The sequence below is a fragment of the Drosophila bipectinata genome, chromosome XR, assembly GCF_030179905.1.
Source record: "Drosophila bipectinata strain 14024-0381.07 chromosome XR, DbipHiC1v2, whole genome shotgun sequence".
Lineage (NCBI taxonomy): Eukaryota > Metazoa > Arthropoda > Insecta > Diptera > Drosophilidae > Drosophila > Drosophila bipectinata.
Window position 1 is genome coordinate 10952409 of NC_091735.1, and position 26232 is coordinate 10978640.

The following is a 26232-nucleotide window of genomic DNA, read 5'->3' on the forward strand; positions in this document are numbered from 1 at the left end:
AACTGCTCTAAGTGTAAGGTTATGACGTTCAATCGCAGTGTGTCCCACATCGTTTCGTACTCTCTTGGGAATAACGTCTTAGATCGTGTTTCCCTATTTAACGATCTTGGAGTCATTTTTGACAATAAGGTTGTCCTTTAACGACCACATATCACTAACAGTTAATAAAGCCAGAGGTGTGCTAGCTTTCATCAAACGTTGGTCTAAAGAATTTTATGATCCTTTCACAACTAAAACTCTATACGTATCGTTGGTTCGTCCTATCTTGGAATACTGTTCTAGCGTTTGGAGTCCGCAATACTTTGTTCACCAAAGAAGGATTGAATCTGTCCAAAAGCAGTTTCTGCTATTTGCGTTAAAAAGCTTAAACTGGGATACTGCCACTTCCCTCCCGTCGTATAATTGCCGGTTAAAACTACTAAACCTACCTCCTTTAAAAGAGTGCCTTACTTGTGCTGGGGTTATGCTACTTCATGTGCTTATTCTTGGACAGGTTGACTCACAAGTACTTCTTGAAAAATTAATGTTTTCTGTTCCTAATAGAGTAACTAGATCCTTTCGACCCCTTTGGTTACCGATTTCTAGGTCTAATTTTGCGGAACACGATCCACTTCGCGATATTTGTAAAAATTATACCTCATTGTCCCATTTATTATCCCCTGAACTATCCCTAGATGTAATTAAATCCAAAATTATGGAATATCTTTTAACTTAATTTATCCTTACTCTTAGTTTTAGTTATGGTAATCTAGAAATAACAGATCATTGTTAATAATAACTAATAAATCAAATAAAAAAAGTGTTTGATTGATTGTCTAGTCTTTCAAGTCTTTCGTGAGTTATAGCGTCGCAATCATGGAACAAAATAAAGAGAAAATACGGCATATTTTAGAGTACTACTACGATAAAGGCAAAAATGCATCTCAAGCCGCCAATAAAATTTTTGCAGTTTATGGACCCGATACAGTTTCCATTTCCACCGCACAACGATGATTTAAACGTTTTGGTTCTGGTGTAGAGGTGGTCGAAGATGCGCCACGCTCCGGAAAGCCTGTCGTCGAGAATTGCGATCAAATCGCTGAATTGGTCGAAAGAGAACGGCATAGTAGCAGCCGTAGCATCGGTCAAGAGCTGGGCATGAGTCATCAAACCGTTATAAACTATTTAAAGAAGCTTGGAGTCACTAAGAAGCACGATGTATGGGTGCCACACGAATTGACGCAAAAAAAACATCTTTGACCGTATCTACGCATGCGAATCGCTTCTAAATCGCAACAAAATCGACCCGTTTTTGAAGAGTATGGTGACTGGAGATGAAAAGTGGGTCACTTACGATAACGTGAAGCGGCCCAGACGGTGGCCAAGCCTGGATTGACGGCCAAAAAGGTTTTTCTGAGTGTTTGGTGGGCAGGGAATAATCTACAATGAGCTGCTCCCCTATGGCCAAACGCTCAATTCGGACCTTTACTGCCAACAACTGGACCGCTTAAAGACAGCACTCATGCAGAAGAAGCCATATTTTTCAGCTCCGGGAGCTCGGATGGGAGGTTCTTTTGCATCCACCGTTTAGTCCGGACCTAGCACCAAGTGATTACCACCTGTTTCTGTCTGTGGCGAACGCGCTTGGTATTCTGAAGTTGGCCACAAGAGAGTCCTGTGAAAATTAGCTCTCCGAGTTTTTTGCCAATAGCTTTATGAGAGGGGCATTATAAAGTTGGCATCTCGTTGGGAACGCGTCATCGAATAAAACGGCGCATCTTTGACTTGAATCGCATTATTGTAGCCAATTTTATGAACAATTGAAAATTCAATAAAAATACCGCAAGACTTTTTTGACAACCTAATATACAGATAAGTTTAGAACTGAGTAAATTTTGTACAGAAATTATAAAGTCATCTGGTGGCAAAACAACGTTTGCCGGGTCAGCTAATATGACTATATATGAGAAAATCGGCCCTGGAGCCCGAGCCAAAGGATCACCTAAAAACGATTTCACCTCGCTTTAGTCTCAAAAAAGTATCACCTCGGTTAGTCTCTCGCCTTCTTCAAAACTCCGGGTATGCGGGGAAACAGCCGCGAGTCACCCTCTTCTATACAGGACTAACGAAACTCATGTTCAGCAAACTGATTTTACCACCATTCCTTCATTTATCCCCTCACCTATTTCTTGAGATTCGATTACGAGCTAACATATGTATTAAACTTTTTAATAGACGGAAACAATAACAGCCCTTTTAGGAACTTAAATATTTATATACATATTTATATATTTATACCCTTGCAGAGGGTATTATAATTTTGTCCAAAAGTGTGCAACGCAGTGAAGGAGACATCTCCGACCCTATAAAGTATATATATTCTTGATCAGGATCACCTCCTGAGTTGATATGAGCATGTCCGTCTGTCCGTCTGTCTGTTTCTACGCAAACTAGTCTCTCAGTTTTAAAGCTATCGTCTTGAAACTTTGCACACACCCTTCTTTCTTTTGCACGCAGTATATAAGTCGGAACGGCCCGGATCGGCCGACTATATCCTATAGCTGCCATATAACTGATTGATCGGAAATGGTATAACTTTGGTGTTTTAAGAGTTAGAGAGTTCAAATGCCAAATTTCATAAGGATCGGCCGACTATATCCTATAGCTGCTATATAACTGAACGATCGGAAATGACCCAACTTTCGTGTTTTTGAAGATAGAAAGGTGGAATTTAGTACAGATTCTATTTTTGGTCAGTTGATCCAACCTACCAAATTTCATTAGGATCGGCCGACTATATCCTATAGCTGCCATATAACTGAACGATCGGAAATGACCCAACTTTTGTGTTATTGAAGATAGAAGTTTGGGACATTTTTAGGTTTGGTTTTTGTATTATAATAAATTGGGTTATATTATCATATTCTCATAAGGATCAGCCAACTATATCCGATGTTTGCGATATATATCCGGTTTTAACTGCAAGGGTATATAAACTTCGGCCCCGCCCGAAGTTAGCTTTCCTTTCTTGTTTTAGTTTACTTTTTTTTAACTTTTTCAGATAATAAAGTGAAAGACCCGCGCCAAGCATAGCTAGATAAATAAGGATTGACCCTATTACACACCTTTACACGCATAACAATATACCCTTAAAATACCGGGTACAAAAATGATAGAAAAGATTAGGAAAGAATTTAAATCCTATACCAGTGAGACCTTATTTCTTGAACCCCTATTTCACTTATCGGTTATTACATAAATTTCATATTAAACAAGAAAGGGCGGCTATAGTCGAGTTTACCGACTATAATATACCCGGTACTCATCTCTTCCACCCACACAAACTTTAAGGCTTTAGATTTTAACTGTATGGATCATAAACAACACATTTTTGTTGCATACTTTTGCTCTTGGGCAAAAAAATAATAACCGATTTAGTAGGGAAGCAGACTAAAAAGTCTATAACTCCTCTAAAAACTATACAGTTTGGCATCAAATATTTTCCAAAAACAATAACGAACTGGCGCTAATACCAGATTTCTGTTTTAGAGGCGGGAGTCGGCGTGGAAAAATTTTGACACAAACTTGATCTCCGCGAACATCATTCGATACTAAGTTCCAAATCTGATAGTTCTATCTATTATAGTGTTAGAAATCCACGCGTTTAAAATTTTAGCCCGTTCGTATGGGAAAAGATCTCCTCCAAATCAGCCTATTCGGACCATCAGATGAGATAATAAATATTCACATAGCAGAAAAAGTAATTATACTATAACTATATAACTATGATATATAAACTATATTATAAAAATACTATTTAGGTTCAATTATACGGTTTTAAATTGCTTTTTTTCAGAGGCTACTTTTAATAACCCAAAAAAATGTACACGCATATATAAAACAAGAAAGGAAAGCTTGCACCCTTGCATTTAAAACCGGATATATATCGCAAGCATCGGATATAGTTGGTCGGTCCTTATGAGAATATCATAATAGAACCAATTTATTACAACCAGGGACCATAAATAATGATCATTGTTATGATTATTTTAAAAATCACAAAATAATGATTATTTCCTGAGCGAAAAAATAAAAATCAGAAATAATCATTATTCTATGATTGAACAAAAAAAATCAGATAACAATCATTATTCTATGATCGAAAAATAAAAATCACAAAATAATCATTATTCTATGAACGGATTTCCTCAAATTGTTGATTTTTTTTTAAACATACATTTATCAATACACAAAACATACATATGTAAATTTAAATGTGATTTGTTTTTTCATCGATTTTTTAGAAAAAAATCATTACTTTTCAACATGTTTTAGATTTGGCCTTTTCTAATTATTCCAAAATTTCGGTTCCTATTTTACAGTTCAACTGCAATGCAAATGCAAGGGTATACTAACTTTAGCGAGCCAAATGTAGCTTCCTTTAGTTTAGGTTTAAAACAAAAATGTATAATAATTCCATTGTTAGTATTGAGACTATTGATTGTTGGGACTATGACAATCGAAAACATTAAGTCGATTTTTTACAGCTCTACGGCAGAGGTCGGCACGGCCCTATCTCGGGGGCATAGGAAATTTCTCTGCCCGAGCTCTGCCACACACACACAGTATAAATGTGTGAAACGTCATGCTCACAGCCTACTTTCTGCTATTCGTTACTAACACTAATGCGGTAAAATCATATCAATGTATTGGGGTGCCGACTGCTCTACGGGGAACTACATCGAATATTCACTACATACAGTGTTGGAAAAAAATAATAGAAACCAAATGGATATATTTATCTATCACAGGTATTATCTTAAATTTTTTAATAAAAAAATGGTTTTAGGTAATATTTAGTGGTACAGCCATTATATTTTATAACTGCAATGCACTGACGATGCATAGAATTCAGCAGATTGGCGCAAATCGAGAGATTAATGCCATACCACTCGGATTGCATTTTCTGCCACAATTCTTCCTTATTTTTGGGCTTAAAGCCTCCAAGTCGTTTTTTTAGTACACCCCACAAGTGCTCAATCGGGTTCAAGTCCGGTGATTCAAGTCCCACTTTAACGGCATTTCTTCGTCGGCGAATGGCCGCATATCATTCTTGAGTACATCAAGGTATTGTGGAGCACACATTTTGTCATTAATACGGAGTATCGGACCCACTCCAGAGGAGGAGAAGCATCATCATAGCATGATATTTCCTCCACCATGCTTAATCGGTTTTTTGTAAGATTCGGTTTGAAATCTGTAGTTTTTTGGCGTCTCACTTATGCTCTAATCAAGTTGGTTAGATTTTTTTTGACATTCCAAAAAAAATTTTTTTACCAAAATTTTGAAAAAAATGTTTTAATTGTAGAGGGTAGAGCGTATTATAATTTTATCCAAAAGTGTGCAACGCAGTGAAGGAGACATCTCCGATCCTATAAAGTATATATATTCTTGATCAGGATCACCTCCTGAGTTGATATGAGCATGTCAGTCTGTCTGTCTGTTTCTACGCGAACTAGTCTCTCAGTTTTAAAGCTATCGTCTTGAAACTTTGCACACACCCTTCTTTCCTTTGCACGCAGTATATAAGTCAGAACGGCCTGGATCGGCCGACTATATCCTATAGCTGCCATATAACTGAACGATCGGAAATGACCCAACTTTCGTGTTTTTGAAGGTAGAAAGCTGGAGCTTAGTACAGATTATATTTTTGGTTAATCCGACCTACCAAATTTCATATCGATCGGTCGACTATATCTTATAGCTGCCATATAACTGAACGATCGGAAATGGTTTTTGGTAGAAATACCAACTTTGGTATTTTTGAAGAAAGAAATTTGGGACTATATCCTATATTTGCAATATATATCCGGTTTTAACTGCAAGGGTATATAAACTTCCGCTCCGCCCGAAGTTAGCTTTCCTTTCTTGTTATACCCTTGCAGAGGGTATTATAATTTTGTCCAAAAGTGTGCAACGCAGTGAAGGAGACATCTCCGACCCTATAAAGTATATATATTCTTGATCAGGATCACCTCCTGAGTTGATATGAGCATGTCCGTCTGTCCGTCTGTCTGTCCGTTTCTACGCGAACTAGTCTCTCAGTTTTGAAGCTATCGTCTTGAAACTTTGCACACACCCTTCTTTCCTTTGCACGCAGTATATAAGTCGGAACGGCCCGGATCGGCCGACTATATCCTATAGCTGCCATATAACTGATTGATCGGAAATGGTATAACTTTGGTGTTTTTAGAGTTAGAGAATTTGACACGCCCGAAGTTAGCTTTCCTTTCTTGTTTATAATATCTTTATATAAAACACGTGGTCTCTCACAAAATTGCGAATTGCCGCCACAAATAAAGGCGAAAACGACTCAAAAAGGAAAGCAGAATAAAGTTTCGGTTTCTCTCAGTTTTGAAGCTATCGACTTGAAATTTTGTACACACCCTTCTTTCCTTTGCACGCGGTAAATAAATCGGGACAGCCGAGAACGCCCAACTATATCCTATAGCTGCCATATAGCTGATTGATCGGAAATGTTATAAGTTCTGTGTTTTTAAAGCTAGAGAGTTCGAATTTTGTATAAATGCTATTTTTGGCAAAACAATGCGTCCTATTCAATTTCATCCGCCGACTATTTCTTTTAGCTGCCATATAACTGAACCATCGGAAATGGTACAAAAAAATGGTATTTGGAACACCAACATTGGTGTTCTTGAAAATAGAAATTTGTAACTTCTTTTTATTTCGTATTCTAATGAATTGATTATATTATTATATTATCAAAAGGATCGGCCAATTATATCCTATGTTTGCGATATATATCTGCTTTTAACTGCAATGGTATATTAACTTCGGCTCCGCCCAAAGTTAGCTTTCCTTTCTTGTTTTTTCGTTTCGTTATGTATTGAAATTAGATCGTTATGCATAAAAAAATAAGATAAAAAATGTTTAAAAAAATGTTACGCTTTTACAGTAGAACTCTTATTTTGATACTATTTTTTACGTTAATACGTTAACTCATTTATTATATATTTTTAGTTGGAAATGAGTATCGAAGCTGAGGCACAAACTGATCACACATATAGAAACGGAAAGATTCAAAATAATAACACCTACCGTCACTATTTCCAATTTCTGATACTTTTGTAACGACCGCTCGGCCATAATTATCTTACACAAGGTGAACCGCAATACGCATTGGTCGGGAGTGACACGCCGTCCGCATGGCACGACAGCGGCAACTGGACATTTATTTCGGGAGCCCAATTATACCAGGTCACTGCTACTATAGTATTCTACGGTGTTGGCAGTGGGAGACAGGAGCTGCTCCTTTCGGAGGATTTGGAAGTGGCCTCGCCGCGTTTAATTTTGCCTCCGCTCGCGCACTCACACACTTTGCTCGAAGTCGATATTTTTAATTAATTTATCTTTCTTTTTCATGTATTCTCGGCGCTATGAGTTGACTTTAATTTTCTTTCATATAATAATTATCGTAGCATTACTGTATTTTGGATCTTGAAAACATAATTAGCACAAAAATTATAACGTACCTAATTCATGTACATATGTTATGACATTTATTTAAATCACGGTTTTTTTGCTCATTTTTGCGCGGCGCTCTTTAGACGGACTAAAACATAAAAACATATATGTATATACATACATGTATACATATACATGCATGTATATGTATATATGTACATGTGTATGTAAGGATGTGTATGTATGAATAGACCAGATTTTACGGGTAATTAGAAATAAAACGGGGCTAATAACCATATTATGGGAAGCACCCTACTGTTTTTCATTCAATAATCATGATAATGTCGGGTCAATCCGGTTCATGACCTTTTGAAAAAATATTTACGCATATGCCCATGTATTGAAAAGCATATATATGTACATATGTACATATGTACGAGAACAAGTATTAGGCAAAGTTAGTTCTAAAGTGTTTTTATACTTGCGACATATGCACTCATGTATTTGTATGCTTTGGGATCAGTTAAGATGGATGTACATGTGAATGTTTTTGGTTTATTGGTATAACATTCCGTTACTGAAACACGGCATGAATGAAAAAGTTAGGGGATGGAATTGAAAGAGGCTGGCGCTCTGCCAAGCACAGTAAAAAGCAGCCGAAAAAGCTTTGCGCCCGTCGTGGTGAGTTGTGGAACGGTGAAATTTCGAAGTCTATGGATACTCTCTTTTTCTTTCTTTCCTTCTCTCTCTCTCTCCTTGCACGTTCGGAGTGAATTTAAAACGGTAAAAACGGTAATGTTTACCTTTTCTCGTATGAGGGACAGATAATGCGAGAGTAGGGCCAGTAGAAATTGTGGAGTTATGTATATACATATTTAAGAAATTTTAGTTACCGCTTATTTCTGACCCCATCGCCAACCCAACAGTAGAGGCGCTTGCTATTTTTTGTAACCGGCTGTAAACCGTAACCGGTTTAAAAAATGGGTACATTACATCGATAACGATAACACTCAAAACCGTATCCTACAACCTCTGTTAGCTCCCGAAAATCACTTGGCATTATCTTTTACATGAGGCAGAAGTGTAATCCTCACACTTGGAGGGCTCATTGTTCTTGTGATGTCACCACACAATGATTTCTGACTTTTTGATGACCATGCTTTTATGTTAATGGTGCTTAGGTTATACATATATGTACATATGTACATTGTATAATTTTGGCATAGCTTTCGGCGTTTATTAGGTGAAAAACGAACCAACTAGTCAAAGGCCAAAAATAAATAGCGAAAATGACACCATCTCCAGAAGTCTCTTTACGTTGTCTCTCATGCAAATCGCTCCGTCTCCCTCAGTTTCGTTTTCGGCCTTTTACTATGTCTATCTCTTTTACATCCATTACACGTGTTTAAAAAAAAATGTTGCCTACATTTGTGAGCTGGTATCGGTGTACCATGTAATGACATGCTGGTGCATGTAATGAACCAATTGGTTAATTTGCACTGGAATGTTGTACTCTTTTAGTCAAATAGTGGCTAGATATTGACCGAGTTTTTATCAAGGTTCCGAAACGTCATGGTTAATGGGATTTGCGGGTTCTGTTACGCTCAGAAATCCGTCTGCAAGTGCGGACAACTCAATTTTCACTTACACGAAGCATTGAAGAAGAGCATAACATTTATGTTCGTATTTGAATTCAGATTCAAATGTTATTCTTGTGTAAGTAAGCTACATACGACTTTTAAATGTTTGTAGGGTAAAGAAAACACATACATACATGTGTACCTTACATGAATATACATATGTATGCAAGTGTATGTTATTGGCCTATTGAAATATTTTTTAACTTACACACCATACTGTGCGCGGAATTTATAGGCGTGTGTGCGTGTATGGTGGGCTCTGCAGCCGTTATACGATTCATTCACCTTCCTGCGCGTGTAAACCCAACTAAACATGGTCTCAATGCCGCATTGCTTATACCCTAACCGTCACAACACCCTTACCCTACTCCGTTAACCATACGTATGGTGTATGGTTACCGTAAACCGACAACCGTCCACGGTTCTCCTAAAAACCGACGCACCATTGCGCCCGTTGTGCTACCGACCCGCTGACCCAATCCCAGCTCACGCACACACACACCAAATAGCTTTTGTGGCGTATTCGTATGTACATATGTATGTATATGCGTGCAAGAGTGTGTTAGAGCGCTGTGGTGATTTACATTTTGTTTAGTTTTATTTTTTTATTTTTTATTTTTTTTTCTTAAAACCGAACGTCAAATGAACAATTTACACTTGCACTGGTACTATGTTGTACATAAATTTTTTTGAACGGCCAAGTAAATGGTGTAAGGAAATAAATCTCGACAAGACGAAATTGAAGATTTTAATGGTGCACATTCCGGATACGTGAATTTTATTTGGCCAACATTGTACTGGTCGCCATTGTCGCCGTTTCACTCAGAACGAATTTTTTAGGGGACTACGTTTTTCACCAGGCGACCCGATTTCGATGCCACATAGCAGAAGCTCAGGACTTTTCAAATGTCGAATTTTCACAGCACTGTCTCACCACGCGTGTGTTCGCAAACCTTGAACATTCATAAATGCCAAAATTGGTCACTAATTTGCTTCTTTCAGCACTAAATTTTTCAAAATTTAGGAAAAATAAAAAACAAAAACCGCTTGTGCGAAAGCTCATAACGAATTTGTCTCACCAGTTGGACAAGACTTTAACTCGGTGACTTTGTATCACACATTACCACATCGGTTCACACAGACAGGAGGCCATACGCCGGAGCAGAGAACGGCGAGACTTTGGCAGCAGGCAGCAGCCCTGCGCTCTACGTCCGCCCGAAAGCTTCCATTGAAAGTTTTAGCTCACGAGTTCGCTGAGGCAGTAGGACGAAAAAAATTCGCTTTTTAACCCCATCAAAAATTGTCAGAAGCTTGAGCAGCAAGCTCCAGGAAGGAAAATTTTAATATGTATGTGTATGCTTCTGTACAAAAAAATTTTCCTCTTACAGGATCTTGCTGCTTCTTGTTATAAACAAACAAATTTAAACAATAAACGGACCATTACTGTAAGGTTTTACTTGTCTGAAACGCTGAGACATGAGCTTTTAGTTTTAACATTTCCATCGTTATTTTGGCTTATCGATGCGTACTAAAGCGATAGGTGGAACCACATCGTAGTTCGATATTCATTGTATAAATAATATTATCAAAAATAAAATATTAGTGCCAAAATAGGCAGTAATATTATTTTTAGGTCAAAATAATATTAGTCCGCATTTGGGCTATCGAAAAACTTGTACTTGTACTCTCGTAGTCTAACGAGACTTAGGAAGCAATATAAATTTTTCTTCAAAACCTTATTTATAGTAGATGTTGACAATACCTTAACTTTTGGGATAACACAAGAAACTTTTCAGAAAAAGACAAAATTTAAAAAATATACCACAGCCTAAATTACTTTTTTTTTTTTTAATTTTTAAACGATTATTATAAAGTAATATTAAAAAAATTTTTTAAAAAGTATTTTTAAATTTTTCTTTTATATAATACAAGTATTTATTTGAACCGCCTTTGTTAAATATAGCCACTTTTTGCATCTTTCTCCAGTAATTAAGGCTCAAGGACCTCTAAAAATTTTTACAAAGTTTAATCTTAATGGGTGGTTTTATTTATAGGGCTAATCTCTTCACACCATAAGATCGCAATTGGGTTGAGATTAAGTGACTGGCTACGATTCCATAACCTTGATTCGGTTGTCGGTAAACCTCTCTTTGGCCAAAAAACTGCTGTGCTTCAGTTCTTCATCCTTTTAAAACGTCCAAAAAAGATTCATGTCCTTCAAAAAATTTTTGCTTTAAATTTTTGAGTAAATGTGATGCTCAGTGATGATTTTGACCCAAAAAATGGTTGAATCAATTTGGATGAAAAAGTTTTTGAATGTTTGTTTTGGGAAAAATTATACTAGATTATTATACTAAAAATTATATTATAAATTATTCTTTTAGCTCACGAGTCCGCTGAAGCAGTAGGACTATAAAAGTTTGCTTTTTAACCCCATTACAAATTGCCAGAAGCTTGAGCAGCAAGCTCCAGGGAGGGAAATTTAAAAATGTACGTGTTTGCTTCTGTACAAAAAAATGTTCCTCTTACAGGAGCTTGCTGCTTCTTGTTATAAAAAACAAATTTAAAGAATAAACGGACCATTACTATTAGGTTTTACTTGTCTGAAACGCTGCACGTCCTTAAATATTTTAGACATGAGCTTTCAGTTTTACCATTTCCATCGTTATTTTGTCTTATCGATGCGTACTAAAGCGATAGGTGGAACCCCATTCTAGTTCGATATTCATTGTATATACAGCTGCGGTCAAAATATTATTAGTGCGTATTTAAAAAAACATGTACTTGTAGCTTTGTACGAAACTTAGGAAACAATATACATTTTTCTTCGAAACCTTATTTATCATAGATGTTGACAATACCTGAACTTTTGGGATAATACAAGAAACTTTTCAGAAAAAAAACAAAATTTGAATTTCACAAAAAAACAATCGATCAAAAAAATAGTAGTGAAAATTTCCAAAATATACCACAGCCTAAATTAATATTGAAAAAATTTTTTAAAAAGTATTTATAAATTTTTTTTTTTATATAATACAAGTATTTATTTGAACCGCCTTTGTTAAATATAGCCACTTTTTGCATCTTTCGCCAGTAATTAAGGCTCAAGGACCTCTACAAATTTTTGCAAAGTTGAATTTTAATGGGTGGTTTTATTTCTAGGGCTAATCTCTTCACACCATAAGATCGCAATTGGGTTGAGATTAAGTGACTGTGGCTACGATTCCATAATCTTGATTCGGTTGTCGGTAAACCTCTCTTTGGCCAAAAAACTGGTGTGCTTCAGTTCTGTTCTTCATTCTTTTAAAACGTCCAAAAAAGATTCATGTCCTCTAAAAAACACGGAAGTATCACTTCGCTTAAAATTTTTTAGTAAATGTGACGCTCAGTGATAATTTTGACCCAAAAAATGGTTGAACATAATAGTAAAAAAAAACTCGGACACATTAATTTGGACGAAAAGTGTTTGAATGTTGTTTTGGGAAAAATTATACTAGGTATCTCTTTCAACAACATACTGCTACATACATACATACAAGTCCCGCCAAAAAAAAAAAATTTTGGAATCATACTACCTCAGGATGTTCCTCCATCTTTTCAACGGCTAGTTCGAATATTCGTTGCTGAACGTGAAGTGCTTGACCCAGTGTTTTTTTTGTTAGATAATCTCTTTTCCAGGAATTATTTTCTCTAAGTCGTCTTCCTACTGTTCCCAAACTTGAATTTCTTGTTAATTTTTTGAAAAAAACCTTTTTACAGTTGGTTTTAAAGCAGTGGTCGGCACGGCCCTGTCCCGAGGGCATAGGAAATTTCTCTGCCCGAGCTCTGCCACACACACACACAGTATAAATGTGTGAAACGTCATGCTCACAGCCTACATTCTGCTATTCGTTACTAACACTAATGCGTTAAAATCATATCAATGTATTGGGGTGCCGACCACTGTTTTAAAGTAAAAGGAGCAGTGGCGGATTTAAGGAAAAAGGCCCATGGAACATGAAAAAAGGAACAATGAACTCATTGTTCGTTCGGCACTGGCAGTGCTGACGGGAACGGTCAAGAATAAAAGCAATAAACTGCAGCACTCCGGGAAACTGCTGATCCAATTTTTTTCAACGATGAAGTTCAAATATTGCAATGGACTATGCTTGGTAAAATCTTGTTCTTGTGAGAAATATATATCCGCAAAACTGATTAACTCATACTTCAAGGCAGTTGTAAAAAAAGTTGGATATTTCTCCATCAAATTGCTCACATTTTTTTCGAATTCTTTTTCTTCCATGTTTTTGAAGGATTCAGGTTTGAGAAATCCGAAAAGTGAGTTTATCTCATCAAAACCTTTGGCCCTTTCTTGTAATTCACTGCACATTCTGTCCAGAACTTCAATAGCTCCCGCTATTGCTCTGTTTTCGATCGGCTCTAAAGCATAGCAGAGAGCACAAAATCAAAACGGCAAAATCACAAAATCTGCTCTGTAGCACTGAACGTCGGAGCACGGAGCAATAGCAATAGCAAGAAAATGCGCGACACTCTATTTGTAGTTGTAGCATTAGCACAAGCATCGACAGCGAGATGAGAGCAGAGCCAAAGAAAATAATATTGTGCTCTCGTAGCAACTGCATAGTCGGAAGCACATCTAAAAATCTGGCCAAAGAAATTATAGCTATTTTGGAGAAGTAAAACATCCGATTGAATCAAATTATTTCAATTACATCAGACAATGGAGCTAACATGATTAAAACGACAAAAATATTATCACAAAGTTATATTTCTGATATTGATTTTGAAGGCACAGAGGAAGTAGATAAAAACATTGACTACACTAAAAAAATTGAGAATTATGAGGCCTCAGATATAATATATATATGATAATAATATACAAATATGCCTGTGTGCAGCACATACTGCACAACTTTGCGCACTTGATGTTTGAAAGCTATTTACTTCAATGTCGCAACATGACGAAATACATTCGTAAGCCATTAAATGGTTATCGTAAGGCATTTGAGTTTCGTAAACTGAAATTGCCTCAATTGGATGGTCCCACAAGGATCGACCGATTGAACAAAGCAAAGGACGTATTGAGTGACATTGAAGCAATCGAAAATAAAACGGATCATGAAAATTTCGACGCTACCTCTAAGTTGTGGGAGTTTGTAGAAAACTACACTTGCATTATGAATCCACTGCAAAAAACCATTGTAAAGTTTCAAGAAGAGCAGTTGCACTACGGAAATTTCTATGCTTTATAGCTCATGTAAATTGACTAAAAACCAAATTTTACAATCACGATCAGATAGCGATGATTCGATTAGTTTTAAAATTGGCCAAACTCTCATTAAAAGCATAGAAACGCGAACGGAAAAACTTGTATCGAATGTGGGTTTTGATGCATGCTTATACCTAGACCCGAGATTTCAACAAATTCTTTCCTCGACTCAGAAGAAAAAATGCTATACAATTTTTAAAAGTTTGTGGGGAAAAATTAAAGCAATCAACCCAAAACTTAATACCTCAACGACTTCAGCTAATTCTATGAGTATTGAAGAAGGGTTGGAAAATAATGAGTTCGACTTGTTAGCTATTTGGGAGCTACGGTATCGCCATCCGATGAATGCAGGGATGTTTTTGCAAAAATCGAAACCTTAAAACTCCCTTATATGAAAGCAAATGTTAATGTGTTGAACTTTTGGAGAGAAAGAAAGGCGATTGATCCTGAACTAAATGCACTAAGCAAAGTTTGCTTTGCCATTCCGCCAACACAAGTAAGAATTATTGTTTATGCTTCAAGATATATGCTAATAACGTTTTATTTTATTTAGGTCACAATAGAACGCGCATTTTCATCGTTAAAACTTATATCGGCCGACAATCGGAATAGGTTAAATATTCTTATAATTTGAAATTAATTATTTTCTTTGGCTCTGCTCTCATCTCGCTGTCGATGCTTGTGCTATTGCTACAACTACAAATAGCGTGTCGCGCATTTTCTTGCTATTGCTATTGCTCCGTGCTCCGACTTTCAGTGCTACAGAGCAGAGCCGAGAGCAGCCGTTTTGATTTTGTACTCTCTGCTATGCTACAGAGCAATATTTTTACTTAAATTGCTGCTATGTAGCAGCAAATGCAAACGCTGCACTATGGGCAAAAAGTCAGAAATTCGTGCATAAAGTCTAATTTTAAAGCTAGATGCTTCAAATTTGGCATAAGGTAAAATGGTAATGTAGAATTTCGGATTTTTTTATTTTTTTAATTAGGCCACTCCTTCAACCTCCTCTCCCACAACCAATAAAAAACCAAAGATTTTTAAGGTTATGTTGTAAAATTTTATTTATGATATTATTAATTTTATTTAGATATGTCTCTTTTTCTTCTTCATCTAGTATTATATATGTATAAATTTTCATCAGATTCGTCGCTAGAGTCCGAATCCACATTTTCCATTTTGAGAAATTATTTTGCTGTTTGGAACAGAAGGAGGTTTTAGAAGATTTTTTACTTCTGGCGGAAGATTTTTTTTTTTAAATTTCTTTTGCCTTTCGCTTAAACATATGCTGGATATTAATGGGTCAGACGAATCCATAGCTCTATAAAAAACATCTGCCATGTTGTTTAATCGGCTATTCTTTCGAGCATGAGATTTCCGGTCGCTTTTATAAAACTTATTTCTTGCTTCTGAAGCATTCTCTCCTAAGCATCCCACCGAAACTAAGGAGGAGTTCATTATTTGCCAGCCATGAACAAGTATTTTATGGACCGTGGGTGACATTGGATACCAAGGATATTTGTTTATGTATAACAGAAATGTATTTTCACAAAAAACCTTAAATTTCTCAACATCAACAGAATGCTCGCATGAAATTTTTACCAAAATTACGTAGAAATTGTATGATATTCTAATCGAAGCTTGTAATTGTTGAAAACATTCCATAATCCGAAAATGCTCTTCTAGCTGTATTTCCATCATTACTATTCCCATTTCCATTTTGTTTAGGAATGCTTATATGTAGACCCATTTTTGTCCACATCATTTCACGAATATCTTTTTTCCGAGACATAAATTCGATTTTGTCAGCCTGTTTAATGTGCCACTTTTGAATATTAAGCCTATAGGATACGTTCAACACGAATTCTAAAAATCGAAGCCAGGCAATGCAATGGGCTTGCACCATATTTTAGAGTCTCATGTCTTGGCTTAAAACATTCGGAATGGAAATCTGTGGTTTTTAGCTTTGTGGGATTGACACCACATATTGGACAGCACTAAGTTGATGACGTACCAGTTAAAGCGTTTAGTACTTTACCATCAATAAGAGTCATTTGAGTTTTATATGTAATGACAATTTCCTTGCCTTCCTTTCTATATATAAAGCCCCCTAGACCGGCGACTTGCACATCCAAACATTCTTTTTCTTGAAGAATTTTTTCATGGCTTTCTTTTACATACTCAATTTTAATTGGCCTGCAGAATCTTACAGATTGTGGTGCTCTGTTATTCCAAATAATTTTTTGATTTGCATCTATCAGCTGTAGAGGTATCATTGTGGTCACAAATAGGGATAGATCTAGGGAAGCAGGCTCTTCTGATTGAAACTTCTGCTTATATAAACTTTGACCTGTAGATCCATCGAATCCGTAGGTTGCTACTAAAGTGCAATATGATATGTCATCCATTTGAGATATAACATCTTTAAGCATAACCAATAATCTTTCTGATGTATGGTCCAAAATATTTTGCATTGAAACTTGGGCAAGACTTTCCGAAATTTCTATTTGAGATGGTCTGCAAATTGTTTTGACTTGTTGAAGTGATGAATATGGGGGGAAAATTTCGCAGCCGCGAACTTTATTAACATGATGAATGTTGATATACTGCTGTTTAGTAAGTCCATTTTCCAACAAAAATGCCAATGCTTCATCAGGGGTAAGTGGAATAATCGTCTGAGATTTCAAAGTTCCAGTCGCGTTGCCTGTCTGTTGTTCTCTGACACCTTTTAATGCATCAAGCAAATCATCCTCTCTAGCCCTCTGCGCTGAAACAAAAGCCGCATGTAATAAGTGATCTGTTGAATCTATTTCTGATGAAAGATCGTTTGCTAATTTTCGTTTCAAACGTATTCCAGCCTGTTCATTATTTAGTTTTGGCCTTCCCATTTTAGAAGGAGATGGATCCGTAAGCTGTTGCTCAATGGTTATAATAATTGTCTGCGAAAGCCATGCTGAGTGCTGAACCTTAAATCTAGACAACATTCGGTTGCATTTAGGCAAATATTTTTTGATGTGTGATATGAATGAGTTCGTTTTTTCCTCGATTTCGTTATCCTGTGACTTTGTGACATCATCCACATTACATTTTTCTAAAATCCACTTCTTTAAGGCAGAGGCGTCGCGTCCATTGCTCTCCCAAATCTCCAGCAATGTTAAACGGCGAAACTCATATTCGGCTGCAACATGTCATTTTTTCGAAAAGGGACAAAAACGGGCAAAGAAAATTATTAACGCCTTAATCTATATAGTTTTAAGACGAACATACCAGTTTTAGTTGCTCGCCGGAGCGCGCAGTAAAAAAGTTACACTCCACAGAACACAGCTGCAATTGTTAAATTTTAGTTATAAAGATACACCAACAACAATTGAACAGACACAACAAAACACATAGAACATCTATAAACTACCGCGCAAAGTTTAATCTACATACCTGTACGATTATTTTCCATATTTACAAATTGTTTTTACTTTCACGACAAAGCCACAACATAGATGCAATGCTTACAAATTTTCACGGTTCCATTTTGAGAAATCAAGCTAGCAATCAATCAGCTGACTTTGTTTGTGCGGGAAATTTATATCGCAGCATTTAAAAATTTGTTGGAAACAGTTTTATTTTATCCAAAGTATGCTTAATTGGAAAATTCATTATATTTTGCATATTAAAAATATAACAACTTTAACTTTATGCACAAATTTCTGACTTTTTGTCCATAGTGCGCAGCTTCAAAGTACCCAATGCGATGTTTCGTTGCCTTATCCAGAGAACTGTCCTCTGCTTTCTCGCCTGGCATTTTTATACCCTTGCAGAGGGTATTATAATTTTGTCCAAAAGTGTGCAACGCAGTGAAGGAGAAATCTCCGACCCTATAAAGTATATATATTCTTTATCAGGATCACCTCCTGAGTTGATATGAGCATGTCCGTCTGTCCGTCTGACCGTCTGTCCGTCTGTCTGTTTCTACGCAAACTAGTCTCTCAGTTTTAAAGCTATCGACTTGAAACTTTGCACACACCCTTCTTTCCTTTGCACGCAGTATATAAGTCGAAACGGACGGGATCGGCCGACTGTATCCTTTAGCTGCCATATAACTGATTGATCGGAAATGGTATAACTTTGGTGTTTTTAGAGTTAGAGAGTTCAAATTTGACATGAGAGCTATTTTTGGCAACACATTACGACATGCCAAAGGATCAGCCGACTATATCTTATAGCTGCCATATAACTGAACGATCGGAAATGACCCAACTTTCGTGTTTTTGAAGATAGAAAGCTTGGAACTTGGTACAGATTATATTTTTGGTCAGTTAATCCGACCTACGAAATTTCATTAGGGTCGGCCGACTATATCCTATAGCTGCCATGTAACTGAACGATCGGAAATGGTATTTGGTAGAAATATCAACTTTCGTATTTTTGAAGATAGAAGCTTGGAACTTTTTTTTAGATTTTTTATTATAATTAATTGGTTTTATTATGATGTAATTATAAGGATCGGCCAACTATATCTGATGTTTGCGATATATATCCGGTTTTAACTGCAAGGGTATATCAACTTCGGCTCCGCCCGAAGTTAGCTTTGCTTTCTTGTTTTCGTTCGTCGTTGTCTAATGATCGGAAAATCCGGATTCTTCCATCCCATCTTCTCCCATTGACATTTAGCTTTCGAAACGAAAGAATCATTTTTGGTCTCCTCACGCAAGTTTTGCATTACATTTTCGAGACAATTTTGGGCCATCAAAAGATCAACTTCTTTTTTCTGTAATTGTACTTCAACAATGTCAATGAATGATAGGACTTATTGCCACCATGTCAGGTTTAGTAAAAATAGCCAATTGATCGCCGACAGTAGAGAATTTGCGTCCATTATATCTTCTCCAGTAGCCTTTTCTCTCGATGTTTCTCGTTCTAAACAGTTGACAATACAGTCAAGATTTTGGATAATTGCTTCTACTGCTTTCAGCCGTGCAGACCAACGAGTATCACTCAAGCCTTTGATGTGGAGTATTTCTTTCTGTGACAGCGCTTCGCTTTCGATATCTTCCAATGGCACAACACACTCATCACCTTGAGTCTCTCTTCGACAGTCAAAGTTGGTCTCAAAAAGTTCTAGTTTCAATTCTTCCAGAAGTTGGATGCCGAAAGATTTTGTATTTGGAGACAGATTTTTGCTTTCTTGCAATCGTAATTAAATAACCGTAAAGGAACCATAAGGAATGGTCGCAATCGGTTTTTTTGGGCCTACGTCGTTAGCTCAGGCTTTTCCCTTTCGACCCTTTTCCCTTTTTTCAACAAAAAATTAAAAAAAAAAGAAATCGAGGGTGTAACTATCAGCAAGAGGGGCCCTGAAAGCCTTTCGTCGGGGGGGCGGGGGCCCAGTGGGCAAGCGCGCCTTTGCCCACCTGTTAAATCCGCCACTGAATAGGAGACATAATTAAAAAACCACAAAACATTTATTATTTTTTTTTAAACACTGATGCTAACGCATATATGTAGATATATACATCTGTATTCTATACATCTGTACATCTATTGCCAATGAAGTCATATGTATAATTATTATAATTATACTATAATACATTAAATATTTGGCGCAAAAAAAAAGCTCCTAAGTTGCAAGGAAGAGGATATAAATTTGAATACAGTTACTTAAAGGTTGCACAAGCAAAGTATTTTTCCAAGGTATTAGATAAATTAATACAAACTAAATTAAAAAATTGTATATGGGCAATTCTCCAGAAAGGTCAACCCCAGCCAAAAAATTCAAAGTTCATAAAAGTATGTTTTTTTCGCATATTTGTGCAATGCATTTATTAAATGTAACTTATGTAAGCCAATTTTATGTTTATTCATAACACATTTTGAAATATTTCAATGCAAAGTAGACCAAGTGCGAAAGTTCTGCTTTGGGCGTTTCTAATGCTCGTTTTGTTTTGAATAATTTTCTTAAAGAGAGTCATTGAGCATTGATATTCGCTTTTCTAAATCTCCATTTATATTCAAAGAATATGAAAAATATGTAAAACAAATGATGCGATAAGGGCGAATTTCTTATGAGCTTATTTGTCTTTACGAATGTCGCGTTCGGCAGTGAAAAAGAATATTTTTTATCAGTGCATCCAAGGTTTTTGTCAATATCGTGCCCAAACGTAGCTTTTGGCGCTAAACAAATTAAAAAAAAAATTTGGTTCCATATAAGCAGCAATTCGAGTTTGAAACTTTTTTAAAGTTTGTCGCGTGCGACGTTGTAAGTCAAAAATTTAAGTTTTTTTTTTTGTTTAAGCATAGTACTGAGTTGACGAAAATCCGCTGTCCAACGAGTGACAGCTGTCAAACTCCATATAAAAAAAAACGGTGAAAAAAGGAAAGAAGAAGAAATTTTTGCCTTCTAGATTTTACTGAGTTGACGAAAATTTTTGTTATCGATTTTTATCGTGTTGCCGGATCAAAAAAAATAAACAGCTGCTCTCGAGGAGTTGAAAGAAATATTTCAATTTATTTTTATAGGTGTGACATGGAGGGTCAATTGACAAAACAAAAAAATAGTCGGCCCGAAAAATTTTCGGCGCGCGAGGATAAGTTGAAATTAATTAGTGCGGTCAAGACGAAGCCCATAATATGGGATTTGACCCACAAGGGGCATTTTAATTCCATAAAATTGCATTGAAATGATTTGTGATTGATTTTGATTTTGATTTTGACCCAGTTTTCTATTTCTTAATCAGCTCCTTAGCGGCGAAATACATAAACAAAACACCAACATCCAATCGTTTTGGATTCATTTTTGCTTATTTGTTTTTTGTTTACAAACAACAGCTGTTCAGTATTACCTTATTTCTTCATTTTTTTGGTCACACTAGCTCGGTAGTTGAATAAAGTGCAAAATTGCTATCAGAATTTCAACAGCGGATTTTCGTCAACTCAATACTATGCTTTAATATATTTTATTCATATACCAGTTTTAGAGTGAACGAATGCAGGAAACGAAAAAATCATATCCAACTGCAAACGTTGGCGAGAAAATATAAAACAAGAAAGGAAAGCTAACTTCGGGCGGAGCCGAAGTTAATATACCCTTGCAGTTAAAACCGGATATATATCGCAAACATCGGATATAGTTGGCTGATCCTTATGGGAATATGAATATATAATCCAATTTATTACAATACAAAATCTAAAAAAAGTCCCAAACTTCTATCTTCAAACATAACAAAGTTGGTATATCTACCAAAAACCATTTCCGATCGTTAAGTTATATGGCAGCTATAAGATATAGTCAGCCGATCATTATAAACTTTGGTAGGTCAGATAAACTGACCAAAAATATAATCTGTACCAAGTTCCAGCTTTCTATCTTCAAAAACACGAAAGTTGGGTCATTTCCGATCGTTCAGTTATATGGTAGCTAAAAGAAATAGTCGGCCGATCCGAGCCGTTCCGACTTATATACTGCGTGCAAAGGAAAGAAGGGTGTGTGCAAATTTTCAAGTCGATAGCTTTAAAACTTAGAGACTAGTTAGTAGAAACAGACGGACTAGAGACTAGAGATAGACTAGAGACTAGACTAGTAGAAACAGACAGACGGACAGACATACGGACAGACGTACATGCTCATATCAACTCAGGAGGTGATCCTGATCAAGAATATATATACTTTATAGGGTCGGAGATGTCTCCTTCACTGCGTTGCACACTTTTGACCAAAATTATAATACCCTCTGCAAGGGTATAAAAAGATAAACAAAAATTATTGAATTTATTGAAGATATTTTGTTAAGTTTGAAATTGATGTAAGAAATAAAAAAAAAATATTGAATTCATTAAAAATAATTTAAATAAATCCTTTGGACTTCTTATTAATTAAAAATAAACAAAAACAACATAAAAAGTATAATACAAGAAAATGTAAATACAAGAAAGGAAAGTTAACTTCGGGCGGAGCCGAAGTTGATATACCCTTGCAGTTAAAACCGGATATATATCGCAAATATCGGATAGAGTTGGCCGATCCTTATGATTAGATCATAATAAAACCAATTTACTAAAATAAAAAATCTAAAAAAAGTCCCAAGCTTCTATCTTCAAATATACGAAAGTTGATCAAAGTACTATTTCCGATCGTTCAGTTATATGGCAGCTATAGGATATAGTCGGCCGATCCTAATGAAATTTTGTAGGTTGGATTAACTAATCAAAAATATAATCTGTACTAAGTTTCAGCTTTTAATCTTCATAAACACGAAAGTTGGGTCATTTTCGATCGTTCAGTTATATGAAGGGGTGTGCAGAAGGGTGTGTGCAAAGTTTCAAGACGATAGCTTAAAAACTGAGAGACTAGTTCGCGTAGAAACGGACAGACAGACAGACAGACAGACAGACGGACAGACGGACATGCTTATATCAACTCAGTAGGTGATCCTGATCAAGAATATATATACTTTATAGGGTCGGAGATGTCTCCTTCACTGCGTTGCACACTTTTGACCAAAATTATAATACCCTCTGCAAGGGTATAAAAAACTATTCAATATTTTTAAGTCAAACGAAATGCATTATTAAGAACAATCAATACTTAACATTTTAAATATAATTGCATTACAATTTTACATCACGTTTTGCAGATATCAGTCCTTGAGCTGGTTTTCGAAAAAGTTACTTCTGTCTGTGTCGCGTGCGAATGCCTCACATTTTTGTGATTATCTTGATGATAAACAATTGCCCAAAATCTATCTTAGCACAGATTTTAGTGCCAACCAAGAGCTTTAAGATTCGCATTTAGAAAAAAAAAAAAACGATGCCCCTTTTTTTTAGTTTGATTGCGTACAAATGTCGCGATCGACATCAGAGAATTGCCCATATGTAATAAACTTTCACACTAGAAGTCTGCAGGAATACATTTTTATTGCCACTGACAGTGTGAGCACTCTCAAATTTTTGTTTGAAGCCCTCTCATTTGCTCTTATTCAAAAGTTTTCTCCATAGAAAATATAGATAGGAAAGGTAAAGAACTTTGATTTCATTTGGTAAAGAACTTTTGCTAGCAAAGCTTTCTTTAAAATAAAATACACTATTTTAGTGCCCATTCCAACTTTTGACTTAACGAGAAATAAAATAAAAAACTACGTTTTTTTCGCTCAGTGAATGCTCTGCTCTCATTGTTTTTCTCTGCTACACATACACTCAAATTTTAAACATGTGTGCGTTTTGCCCTCCACTGATTTAACTATACTTTTTTTGTGTGTGCCGCTTGTTCGACGGAGTCTAAAAGGACATTTAGACGAGCTTCCGCCTTCCGACGCTTTCTTGACAAGCTGACAAGCTTTCTTGACAAGCTGACAATCTTTCTTGACAAGCAGTCATCATCCCAAACTCTGATCTCACTTGAACTTTTTTCTATTGAATTTATTTTTATATAAAATAATACCGATTTAAAATCGATTTATTCGATGTTTTTTAGAATTGAATTGAAAAGAATCGATTCTCCAAAAGTAGGATCATTGACATAATATATACATATAATGTATGTATATGTATATCAATGTTGCTCATCCCATTGCTCTCGCTCTCATTTGTTTTTGCAAATGCTCATGCATACGGAGTTGTGTATGACTGCTCACGCCATAAGGTTCCGCTGCTTCGTTGGTCCCAGCATAGGCAAAGCGCCATTACAATAACAATTTTTCGTGTTTTCCCTATTTTTCTCAATCGTGCTAATCCGAATGAATTTTGTTGTTGGAGTGCCGAAAACTTTTCACTGCAAGATATTCATTCTTGTTTCTGTTTCTTCCAAAATAGTCGATACGCTGAAGCGATAAATCTTTGCAGAACTTTTTTTTTTTAAGTAAGAATATCTGCATTATTTGTCATAGTATAATAATAAGCTGTTGTAAAATGGAGGGGGTCTTTTAATGGCTATAATAAAATGTATTTTTTATTATATTGATTTTTTGTAGCCCCTTGTGAATGTTACTATAATTTTATTTTTCAGTGAAACCACATGGATCGGGAAAAAAAATCCTCCTACCAAAGTATTGGTCATTTTTTGCATTGGTATGGGAGTTTGCTCCCGTATGCAGAGCTTGGTCAACTCTGATGTACATATATATTTATGTATATTTATACCCTTGCAGAGGTTATTATGATTTTGGTCAAAAGTGTGCAACGCAGTGAAAGAGACATATCCGACCCTATAAAGTATATATATTCATGATCAGGATCACCACCTGAGTTGATATGAGCATGTCCGTCTGTCTGTCCGTCTATCTGTCTGTTTCTACGCGAACTAGTCTCTCAGTTTTAAAGCTATCGTCTTGAAACTTTGCACACACCCTTCTTTCCTTTGCACGCAGTATATAAGTCGGAACGGCCCGGATCGGCCGACTATATCCTATAGCTGCCATTTAACTGCCAATTGTGTCAATTGTGTCAAATTTGACACAAGAGCTATTTTTGGCAAAATATTTCGACATGCCAAATTTTGTATGGTTCGGTCGACTATATCCTATAGCTGCCATACAACTGAACTATCGAAAATGACCCAACTTTCGTCTTTTTGAAGATAGAAAGCTGAAACTTAGTACATATTCTATTTTTGGTCAGTTGATCCAACCTACCAAATTTAATCTATATAGGACTATAGGACTATAGGACTATATCCTATAGATGCCATATAACTAAACGATCGGAAATGGTTTTTGGTAGAAATACCAACTTTGGTATTGTTAAAGATAGAAGTTTGGGACTTGTTTTAAATTTTGTATTATAATAAATTGGGTTATATTATCATATTCTCATAAGGATCGGCCAACTATATCCGATGTTTGCGATATGTATCCGGTTTTAACTGCAAGGGTATATCAACTTCGGCTCCGCCCGAAGTTAGCTTTCCTTTCTTGTTTTTATTTGAGTATTTCAAGAAGATTAAAGAAACATTTTATAATTTAAATATACATATGTATGTACATACTCACATTATATCGCCCAAAGTATATCCTGTCTGGACAAGTCCAAAGATTTCTTGTCCGTGTTCAGGAGCCTGTACAACCCGTCGGCGCTTGTTAGACGCCTGAGGTCCATAGTAGGCAGTCCGGCGATTTACGCCATCACCGATAATGGCAATATTGTCTTCCATGATGTTTATATTACTGCTAGTCAACCGCGCCATCGGAGAGGAGTTGCGTCGGCGACGAGCGCCTACTCCTCCCAGCATCCTGTCACAGGAAGTCGAAGTGAAGTTTCCAAACACGATGTTGTAGAGCTTTCGACGTGGACATAATTATACCCGGCACTCGTAGAGTAAAAGGGTATATTTTAGACCTGTAAATGTTTGTAACATAGAGAAGGAACCTTCTCCGATCCCATAAAGTATATACACTTGATCAACATCAACAGCCGAGTCGATATTGCCATGTCCGTATGAACGCGTAGACCTTAGAGACAGTAAGAAATTGAGCTATAGGATTTGGCACGGAGACTCCTATAATACCCACGCAGATCAAGTTTGTGTCAAAGTTTTGCCCCGCTCACTCCCGCCCCCGAAAAATAAATGTGGTGTTAGTGCCAGTTCGTTAATGTTTTAGGAAAATGTTTTAATGCGAAACTGTTCTAATGGCTAAACTACACCTACAAATCAAAAAGCAAAATCGGATAACTTTTAAAGGAGTTATAAACTTTTTAGTTCGCTTCCTTACTAAATCGTTAGTATGGCCGTGGGTTTGTTGTTGTTCTTTTCCCCAAGCGCAAAAGTATCCAACAAAAATTTGTTGCTGAGAATCCATGCCGTTAAAGTTCAAGCTTTAAAGGTTACTTTAATTTTGGGTCGAAGAGATGAGTACCGGGTATAATATAGTCGGGAAACTC

General features: G+C 36.2%; 1 protein-coding gene across 14 annotated transcripts in view; it reads right to left on the bottom strand.

Moving 5' to 3' along the window:
* cac (calcium voltage-gated channel subunit cacophony) overlaps positions 1-25645 on the bottom strand; it is an 86553-nt gene extending 60908 nt beyond the window's left edge. For 3 of the 14 annotated variants that reach the window (XM_070276390.1, XM_070276400.1, XM_070276389.1), the window contains exon 1: positions 25344-25639. In XM_070276390.1, coding sequence (XP_070132491.1) covers positions 25344-25582 — 239 coding nt within the window. In that variant the 5' untranslated portion in view covers positions 25583-25639. Of the gene's footprint in view, positions 1-25343 lie in introns of all 14 variants that reach the window. The other 11 variants (XM_043212854.2, XM_043212873.2, XM_070276392.1 and 8 more) reach the window with 8 other exon arrangements.
* Positions 25646-26232: the final 587 nt, after the last annotated feature.